Source organism: Jatropha curcas, chromosome 10 (genome assembly GCF_041381405.1).
Source record: "Jatropha curcas cultivar XTBG-Jc1 chromosome 10, XTBG_Jcur_1.0, whole genome shotgun sequence".
Classification (NCBI taxonomy): domain Eukaryota; kingdom Viridiplantae; phylum Streptophyta; class Magnoliopsida; order Malpighiales; family Euphorbiaceae; genus Jatropha; species Jatropha curcas.
The window spans coordinates 8,592,806-8,603,185 of NC_143160.1; the positions used below are offsets into that span (position 1 = coordinate 8,592,806).

General features: G+C 31.9%; 2 protein-coding genes across 4 annotated transcripts; one reads left to right on the forward strand and one right to left on the reverse strand.

Moving 5' to 3' along the window:
* The first annotated feature begins 575 nt into the window (after positions 1 to 575).
* Positions 576 to 3,094, forward strand: LOC105642022 (ethylene-responsive transcription factor ERF119). 2 transcript variants are annotated; one of them, XM_012226694.4, is made up of 3 exons: positions 576 to 733; positions 1,096 to 1,342; positions 1,432 to 3,094. In XM_012226694.4, the coding sequence occupies exon 3, from the start codon at positions 1,651 to 1,653 to the stop codon at positions 2,716 to 2,718; it is 1,068 nt and encodes a 355-aa protein (XP_012082084.1). In that variant the 5' UTR covers positions 576 to 733; positions 1,096 to 1,342; positions 1,432 to 1,650; the 3' UTR covers positions 2,719 to 3,094. The 2 variants fall into 2 exon arrangements, with proteins under 2 accessions (XP_012082084.1, XP_020538111.1); XM_020682452.3 differs by having other exon boundaries at positions 584 to 733; positions 1,101 to 1,342.
* A 5,031-nt stretch (positions 3,095 to 8,125) lies between these two features.
* TKPR2 (NAD(P)-binding Rossmann-fold superfamily protein) lies at positions 8,126 to 10,380 on the reverse strand. 2 transcript variants are annotated; one of them, XM_012226696.4, is made up of 6 exons: positions 10,232 to 10,380; positions 9,973 to 10,142; positions 9,695 to 9,883; positions 9,300 to 9,462; positions 9,021 to 9,210; positions 8,126 to 8,420 (listed from the first exon to the last, which is right to left on the reverse strand). In XM_012226696.4, exons 1-6 carry the CDS (start codon positions 10,335 to 10,337, stop codon positions 8,279 to 8,281), a joined length of 960 nt encoding a protein of 319 aa, XP_012082086.1. In that variant the 5' UTR covers positions 10,338 to 10,380; the 3' UTR covers positions 8,126 to 8,278.

The window sequence follows — 10,380 nt, forward strand, 5'->3', positions numbered from 1 at the left end:
TTATCATGTATTTCGTATAAGGCCCTTCTTTAAAATTATATTTGTTCCGTAAATTTAATTATTTTAATAATCATTAATTTTAATTGTTTTTGATAGCTGTTCTGTAAGCTTTATCTAAGCTGCTTAAAAAAAAGCTAGCGAATGCAATAACAATTAAAAAATCATTGCTGAAATGTATGTAAATTAATTATATTTTATATATCAATTTCAAAAAATTAATAATTTCGTTTAATCAATTAAATGTATAAATTTATTGATTTACTTTTTGCAAAATTTTACCACAATCAATTTTTATATTGATTAATTGAAATTAATTACAAATTATATTATTCTATTGAGTGTTACAATTATAAATTAAATCAATATAAAAGGTATAAAAATTATTATTACAATATTTATACAACGCATCAAAACTAAGATTATATATATATATAACTTAAAAAATTAAAGAGAGAGGTGCAATATTACTAAAAATAAGTAATTTTAGTCCCTATAAATTTGTCCCATACCATAAAATTTTATTTGAAAAGTAAAGGAGAAATATTACTAATATCACTGCGATAGTAGTATTATTTTATTTGATTGCCTCTACCCTTTTAATGCCCCGTTTTGACCGCTTGGAAAAGGGTGAATGGCATAGAATAAAAGAGAGAGGGAGAGCGTGGAAGCGCAAAGAAGAAGGCGGAGACAGAGAGAGCAGAAGTGAAGTGAGAGAAAAGAGAAAGACACAAAGGTAAACGAAAGGTTCCATAACTTCTTTTTTTTTTTTTTTTTTTTTATTAATTTGTTAATTCTTGGGTTTTTAATTGTTTATTTCTGTGCTGTTTCCCTTGAGATTTGCGTCTCTGGTTATGTCATGTCTCTGTTTTTTACTCTGGTTAAGGTGATTTATGACTGGTATGAGTGAGAACGATAATAACTATTAACCGATCTTTGTCATGTTATGGAGAGAGAAATCGTAGCCTTAGATTTGTAATCCCTTTTAAAACCCTCTTTTTGTTTCACCGTCTTTCAGGGTCTTTGATTCTTTAGCTATATTTATCACTCTATCTCATCCATCTATTTGCTTTTTTTCCTTTTGTTCTCTGTTTCAAGGATAGTAAGAACTCGGGAGAGAGTTTCTCTGTGTTTTGAGTGGTGGATTTATGTCGGCTAGGTCTGATTTGGCTGTGATTGGGGCTCTGTCGAAGCTCTACCATTTTTCTTCTGCACTCTCTGTTTGCTGCTTCAGCTTTGGTGCTCTCTGTTGTGGTGTTTTTTCCTATTATATGCTTCTCTGCTGTTCTCAGCAGAGGTTGAATCTGGGTTTCACAGCTGTTTCGATGCGTTTGAGGCCAAAAAGGTTTGTGGGTTTTTGTTAAAAATCTTTTGTTTTATTTCTGTTAGAAATCTGAAATGGGTTTTTGATGTTTTGTTATTTGGTTTTTGCAGGACTCGCTCTGGTGTCGAGTGTTTTGGGGGTTTTCACATACAGAGATTCTTCTATACGTTTTTGTTATTGAGAGGGGCTCTCACTTGATACCACCTTGATAATCTGAGCCTTTTTTTTCAACTTCTTTCATTTCCCTGATATTTTCTTTTTATTTGTTAAAAAAAATTTTGTGGGTGGTATTGAAGGGTTTTTGAGAGTTTTTAAGTAATCATCTAGCTATGCCAGAGCCTAGAAAGCGAACTTTGAACCAAACCAGAAAAGCCACAGATGCCAAATCAGTTTCCCCAGAGGAATTAGAAATGGAGCCCAAAATGAGAAAAATTCGTGTCATTTGTCATGATCCATACGCTACTGATTCTGATTCAAGTGATGATGAATCAAACGGCAGAAATGTAAGATCATTTAAATCGAAACGGTTTGTTACAGAAATCAATCTTCCTTTTGTTGTATTTCCTCAGTCAAAGGCCTCTCCCGAGCCTGAAAGTTCATGTCAAGACAGTAACAACAGTGCCAAAACCCCCAGCAAGAAAAGAAGGGTGTTATCCAAAACTCCAACTTCAACCACCACCCTAACTCCTGCAACTAAACCAACAGTGAAAAAACCTGTAGGTGTTAGGCAAAGAAAGTGGGGTAAATGGGCAGCAGAAATTAGAAATCCTGTTACTAAAGTTAGGACTTGGTTGGGTACTTATAATACTCTTGAAGAGGCTGCACAGGCCTATGAGGCCAAGAAGAAGGAATATGATGCTATGACTATGACCACGGCTGCCTCTGAAAAAAGCCAAAATGTTTCATCTTCTATGGCTGTTTGTCAATCACAGAATATCAACAAGAATAACAAAAACTCTCCTAGTCCTGTTTCTTCAGATGATACTGGAAGTATATTGTCGCATACATCTCCATCCTCTGTTCTTGAATTGGACGCTTCTGCTGTCTCTAATGTTAATGGGGATTCTAGTGACTTGTTCAAAGAAGAAGGTTTTGATACTGATGCTGTTGCAGATCTTGAGATACCCGACTTGGGTTTTATGAGCGAGCCATTGGTTTCTTGTCCGATTGATCAAGATCTTGACTTGGGGTTGGAGTTTGGTAACCTCATTGATGATTTTGGGCAACTATATGATGATTATTGTGGTATTGAAGATCTTGATATTTGTGGGTTGGATAGCGATGAACCAAGCGCGCTGCCTGATTATGACTTTGATTTTGGTAATGAGGAATTTGCTTATTTGGATGACCATCATCATCAACAGCATCAACTGCCCCTCAATATTGCGTGCCCTTAAGTTTTGCAGCTAGGAATTTTGTTCTATGTTATCAGTAGTTTATATTTTAAGTTATATTACAGCTAAGAGCAAGTCTCAAGGCCAGAACGAGGGTTCTTGGGATTGGTTTTGTGAGTGAGTTTTAATTATATTTGTTTGTTAAAGAGAACGGGAGAGCAGGGATGAGCTCTGTTTTTTTTAGGGGAGAAGAGTCCTTTGGTTTTTCCTGTGCTATCTGAGCCGTCCAAGGGATTCTTGAGGGTGTTCAGCGTTGCTGAATTTTGACAGTTTTGCACATTCCCTCACCTCTCGTTTCTTAATTTAAGATTATGAAATGAGATGAGACTCTTACATGTGTTTTGCAGTATATTGAATATGTTTTTGGATATTTTAATCATCTCTTTATGCTCCTTCTCTGTGGTTAATTGGACTGATGGTCCAGTATTTGTTCTTTAAATTCTGTTGGTGTTGAATGGGGGCGACCTCTACAATTTTGTGCAGCAAACTTAGTTTATGGATGCTGCATTTCTGAAGGATAATACTGAAAATACATCGCCACTTGAAATAGAACCTTTGGAGTCCATTTTTCCTAAAGCTGAAAAAGAGAAGGAAAGAGTAAAGAATTAAAGAATCCGACATTCGCATCCTCTGTTCTTTCTTTTTTGAATGGGATCTTCTTGTTGGGAGTTGAAAAATATTATATTGATGTATATTATCCTTCAAGTTTGGTTGTACTTTCATTTCTGCGAACAGTTTTTTGACTCGTCATAATAATGAAGAAAATAATGCAATCGTTTGATTAACATTCATGGGACAAAGTAGAAATAAGATAATTAACTGAAATAAAGTTTAATACAGAGATATAATAGAAATGAGATAATTAATATTACTTTTAATTTTTTAAAGGTGCCATTTATATGTAAAAAAAGGAAAATTAAAACTTTGACGGAATGGAGGGAGTAAGTAATAAGCTAATAATCTATGAGACTTTCCAGAAAGGGATAAGAGATGTTGCTGGTAGAGTTAGTCTAAAGAAGGTACTTACTACTTAGAAGATTGTGGGGGCCAAAGGTAATTTAGCTTTGCAAAGCAAAGATGATAGTGTAATCTTGAGGATCCTTTTATAAGCTTAAGATGGATTCTAAATTGCAATTTCTATCCACTATTTGGTCCTTTTAGATTCTCTTATTTAATGAATCTCTCTTTCTATTCTTTTTTTTTTTTTTCTTTTTATTTGAAAGCAAAGCAAAAAAACCATACATTGATTATTGTAAATGGGTGATACACAATGTAGAATATCTTTTCGGAGTTGTAGACGAGCACAAGAATAAAATATTTAAAATAAACTACGAAAGTCTATATTTGACTTATTTCATAATTCATTTTATAGCCACATTATGCTTAAAAGCTAATAAAATCTTACGATCTTTTAAAATAAGTTAAAGTTCAAGCAAGTTCAAATATGAAGAATTTAAAAGATAAAGACTAGTTTGACAATATGTATAAATGCATCCGAGTGAAAGTCTTGAATTGTGAAATTGTGTCCCGTACATGATGGGTACATGTACTAGAACTAGTATTAATACTCTAATAGTGATATATTCATGTTGGTTGATCTCGTTAATTTATAATTGAACTAAGTTCTGATTTGAAGAAGAATAAGATTTTGTAAATTATTCATTTTGGAAGTAGTAAACTTTATTAGTATATAAAAATTCATCTACCTAAAAAAAATCAAGTGAAAGGAAAAGGTTGAATGGGTCATCCACAAACCATCTATGCATAGAAATTATATTAGGTGTGGAATGATATAATCATTCATTAGAAAATATTAGTTGAAAGTTTGAAATATCTTCCACTTCCCCCTCTTTCTAAAAGAATCATATTCATAAATAACAACAATAAGGTCATTGACACGTGGAGATGTTTCTTCTAGTGAAAAATGGGACATAGAAAATTAATGTGTAGAGTTGATATTTTTCTACTAATAATCTAATATGGCATGTTTATGGGTGCTCTATAGATCAATGGGTGCACAATCTTTACCCACATATTTATAATGGTGGGTGGATTGCCATTTGGTACACCTCATAACCTAATTAAAAAATATATACATATTTGGTTGTTGACAGATTTAATTGCATTCAACTTCCTTTCAATTTCAAGTTCTCATTTTTAGAATTTTCCCTATTGGATTGTTATTAAATTGCATACCATTAATTGGCTATTAGAGGTTTACCATTTTAATTATGATACTAGACTTTGTAATATTAGAGGTTTATATTTGAGTTTATTAGAAACTATGTGAAGTGTTCTTAGGGAAAAATATTTAATATGATATAACTTATTAATTTCAAAATGAAAAATCAAGGAAGTTTAAATTCATAAATAATTAATAAGATATTATACATTATTTAATATTAAAAATTGCAAAATCAATTAAACTAACATTCACAATATTATAATATTCAAACTCGACTTGATATTAATAAAATTAAATAAAGTTTGAAAGCTTTATGGGTTAAATTTAAATAATTCAAAGAATACAAAACCTCTATTAGTAATAGATCTATGTTTAAATCCCTTCTTTCCGTTACTTAAAAAAAAACTTGTTTATTTTAATTTATTATCGTTTAGATATTTGCATTGAATTTTCTTATAAAAAATTAAAAATTATCAAATTTAATGGAGACGAAGGGAGACGCACAGGAATAAGACAACGAATCAGAAATTTGTAATGTAAATGTGGTGTAAAAATGCAGACCACTTGTAGGAAAAGGAGATATTAAGTGCATTTGGGTTTAATCACTCACCTAACAAAGCAGCCTACAAAAGTACAAATCAAGATAAGCTTAATTTAATTAAATAAATAGGACAATAATCTTTGTGTTTAAATGGTTCAATTTCTTTGTCAATTCGTTTCTCCGCATAAATTAAATGATTTTATTTTTTGTATCCAATCCAATTTGACAAAAAGAAGTATCCAACCAAAATCCATTGATGTTGAAATTCCTTTGTCTTTGTGCTTTGGAATTTACTTTGCTGTTTCCATCAGCCTCTACCTATAATTTCTGGGGTAGATAAAGTTTGAAGAACAACAGGGGTTTCAAACTCAACTTTTTTTGAGATGTAAACTTACTTGGATCAACTGCAATAAAAATTCTTCAAGGAATATAGAGAAAAAAATATATATATATGGCTTTATAAGAAATGAAAATTTATATTCATTTCTTATTATATTAAATTATTTTTCAGTTGAAAAATAAATTTAAATTCCGTTATATAACTATTAGACCTAGACATGGTCATTGTTGCCAATTAAGTGTGGTCTGATTGGTTTTCTCATTTATATGAGGAGTGAGAAGTTTCGAGTTTAAGTTATTTCGACAAAATAATTTTCACTGATATGATGAGCTAAGAGGAGAGTTACTCCTATTGTCTAACTCACGTTCAAAATAATATGCTTAGTCCATTCCATACCGTCACTTTTAGTTTATGTTTGGTTTACTAATATATTAACAAAAAGTTTGTGTACATAAATAGCATTTTGTCTTTTTTAATCTCTCTCTGTTTCTTTGATAAAAGCTACGAAATGGATCCCACTCCCATCACTACGAAACTTCCTCCAACAATATCTCTTCTTTCTTTGTCTAAATCATTTACTTTTTTTTTTTTTATAATATTTAAAAATCTTTATCTATGTATTTATATATTTACCAATTCATCACTTGCTTTCTCTCCAAGAATAAGCGTTCAAAAGTCCACATCACACCTCTTTTCCATAGAAAATCATATTCTGGAAAGTGGAAAATTTTTCCAAACTTTCCACCAGTATTTTGGAGAGTTGGAATTGTGGACTTCTTCTTATACTCGTCTTGCTATATTCATGACTTTTAATTTTTTACATGTTTATATCTTTGATTTAATTATTATTCTCTAAAATCATTCATCCTTTTATATATATATATGTATATATATATATACTCGATAAACTTCTATAATAAATAAAAATATTGCGATTTAAATCTGTATCTATTACATAATTATGATATGTATTAAACTAGTTGCAGGTGAAGTCATGACATGTAAGGGTGTAAACGAGTCGAGCTGAGCTCGAACCTATCAGGCTTAAAGCTCGGCTCGAAACGCAATAAACCTGAAAATTTTAGATTTGATCTCTATTTGAGATTTGAGTTTAATTTGAAAAATTTTAAACTCAATCTCGCCTCAAGATTTGAGTAAGTGTAAACTAAATATTATATTTATGTATATATAAAAACTTGATAAGGTTGGCAAGACTCTATAAAACTCAACGAACTTTCGAATTGAAAATTACTAGGCTCAAGCTCGATTCGAGTTGAACTTTTTCAAACTTTTTGGAGCCAAACTTGAAAGCTCAGGAGTCGGCTTAGCTCATTTACACCCCCTAATGACATGTATTCACCAACACGGGTCGTTTTAGTAACTGTCGATTGTTTTATTGCTGTTAGTGCTAGCTATTAGATATTAGTCCTTATACGGTGGTTAAATTAATCTTTCTGAAATGCTAAACAGTAGAGAAATTAACGATTCATGAAACACTCATTCTAACCTCTAAAATACTACTATAAACATCACATTAGAGTTTGATTAACTGAGAAACCCAATTCAATTTAACATCTTGGCTTTGCCCTGAGATGGAAGATTTTAATTTGTCAGTAGTTGGAGGAGCATGCATGTAAAGCTGTAATGCAATAGAAGCATAATAAAGAAGGACAAAGTGTTAGTTACAGTTGCTGCTCTTTAGGGTTGAATAAATAAGTAATTATTTAATGATATTTTATCATAGTTGATATATGGTCATTAAAAGTTTTTAGGTCCACTTGGCAGAAACAAGCTTGGAATATTGTATTAGAAATAGTAGTAGGCTTGTGCAATGGCTACCTTGTATTGTGGACAATTTTAAGGTGTCAAATAAGAAAATTAGACAGGACAAAAATATTTGTTGTTCAAAGTCATTGATCCACTAAACATACCATTGAATGGTAATGAAACTTCAAGGTTGACTAGCTTATTTCTTTTCCACCAACAAATATTTGAAATAATGAATAGGACTATCTAAAACCAAATTATCGACTAACTTGATGCAATTTGTGAAATTTGATTAATTTAATATTTATTAATTTATTAAATAATCAAAAAATTAGGATATTTTAATTAAATAATCAGTTTAGTTTAGTTCATGAATAATAATTTGATGATTTCTACATAAGTTTGTTCATTTTTATATTGGAGACTGGAGAGATTGGAACCCTACAAATAAATTTCATGCCATTGACTTTGTTGGAGCCCAGTAGAAATTAGCCTAAAGGAGACTGAACAATGGGCCAAAGCCCAGCTCAAAAGAGAAAAATAATGAAATAAGAGAAGAAGACTGAGGAATGGGGGCTGAGGAACAAACATTAATCCCAAGCGGTGATATAAAATAAAAGCCCTAGAGTAGAAGAATTTGTTTTGCCCTAGAAGAATACAATTATTAATTATTTATTTTTCAAACATCAGTTTTTGAAGGGAAATACATAACAAAAAGAGTTGTGGGGTTTTAGAGAAATCCCTTGTCTTGGAAACTCTTGATGCAATCATCAAACATCTGTTCAAGTGTTCTGAAAGGAGGGAATCCCAGCTGAGTAATCTTGGTGGTGTCCATGCTATGTGGATTGTTGTCTCCTTCCTGGCTGCTACACCTAAATGGCCACAAGAAGTTAACTACTACCATTCAATTTAGTTAAGTGCATGTTGGACAATTAATTACTAGCTGTTTTAATAGCGTTTAACTGTTTGAGTAATTAGGTTGTGTACAACAACAACTTTTTAAGTAGATTAGAGGTTAAGATAGTGTTTTATAAAATATTAACTCATGTAACATTTTGCTTTTAGCTTTGTATGAAAAACTACCCAAATAACTAATAGCTATCAAAATAATTAATTTTGCCGAATAGTCCCTTAATAGTTGTTTGATTAGTTTTTCATAAAACGATAAAAGATAAATATTACAGGAATTAACCTTTTATAAAATGTTGACTTAACCTCTAAAAGTTAATTTTACTGAATACTAACATGCTACTTAAAAAACTGTCAAACACAACTTAAATTTATAAAAATAAAATGCAAATTTTCTTTATTCCTGGATTGAGCCTGGTTTGGGAATGTCAAACTTTTCAAAAGCTTGAACACATGCAAACTCCTAATTTTCCTTACAAATTAAAGCTTGTCAGGCTCTAAAGAATTCTAGATAAGAGGGATAAGAGGCTGTAATGTCAGTTTAATAAAATTATTGGACTCACTTGTTTTCATATGGATAAGAGGGATATTTAGCCCTCAACATTTCTATTATTTCTGACCAGTGAGCAACTGAACTTGAGCATACTAGCCTGCCTGATGCTCTGCTATCCTCCATTGCTAATATGTGAGCAGCTATCACGTCATCTATGTGCACAAAACCCACTGTTGTGTTTGGATATTGTCCTAGAGAACCTGATAAATAAACAAGTTATGCAAAACTTTCAGACCTAAAATTAAAAAAAATTAAGAACATAATTATAAATTGTTGCTATAAATCAAACCTTTAACAATGGATAATATAAGGTGCAGGGTACTGGTAGGTTGTGGAGCAAGCAATGGACCAACTACAAAAGATGGATTCACCACCACTAAATCAATCCCACTTTCCTTTGCTATTCTCCATGCCTCTGTCTCCCCTATAGTCTTTGCATATGCATACCATAGCTGCAATCAATCAACAATTTAGTATTTTTCATATCCGACCCGAACATATAATCCATAATCATTTCCATTTTTTAAGGAAACTTTACCTGTAAGCTAAGAGTTTGAAATTTTGAGCAAATTCTCCTAATTTATATAATTTTTTAGAAGTTGCTATTAGAAATAGTAATGCCAACCAGTTGAATTCAAACATAGGAATTAGAAATTAAACAGAGCAAAGAAACCATATTATTACATTGTAGCGTTTGCAGTAGTCTGTGTCACTCCAGTGTGACTCATTAAGAGGGCAAACTTGCTGGACATCATATCGGTATCTAATAGAAGAGCAAGAAGAGGTGAGCACTACTCGTTTCACGCTAGTAGCTTTAGTGCAGGAGCTAAGCACATTCAAGGTTCCCTTTATACATGGATCTATCAGAGTTGCCTGCAAAATATTTAATCGTACAAACATCCAAGTCACAAAAATGAACTAATTGGGAGTTTTTGAAGCTAGGAAAATGAGTTAAACATTGCCTGAACGTTATCATCATAAGAAACAATAACTGGTGATGCAGTGTGGAAGACACCATCAACGCCTTGGATTGCCTCATCAAAGCTTCCTTCCACCAACAAATCAGCTTTTAAAATCTTTAATCTCTCTTTGGCTCCATTAAACTCTCTCAGAAAGCCAACCTTTTCAGAATCTCCTAAAAGAAAAGAAATTGAAGATAAAATTAAGACTATAAATGAATATACTGAGTTAATTTGTGTAGAGAATTAAGATTACTGATACCTGGATCTCTTACAGTGGCTCTGACGGTGTGGCCTTTGTCTAACAGAGATTTGATCAAGTATGCGGCTATAAAGCCTGTGCCACCTGTTACGCAATACTCCGGCATCTCGCCCTTGTGGTGATTGGTTAATAAGCGCTATATTTATATG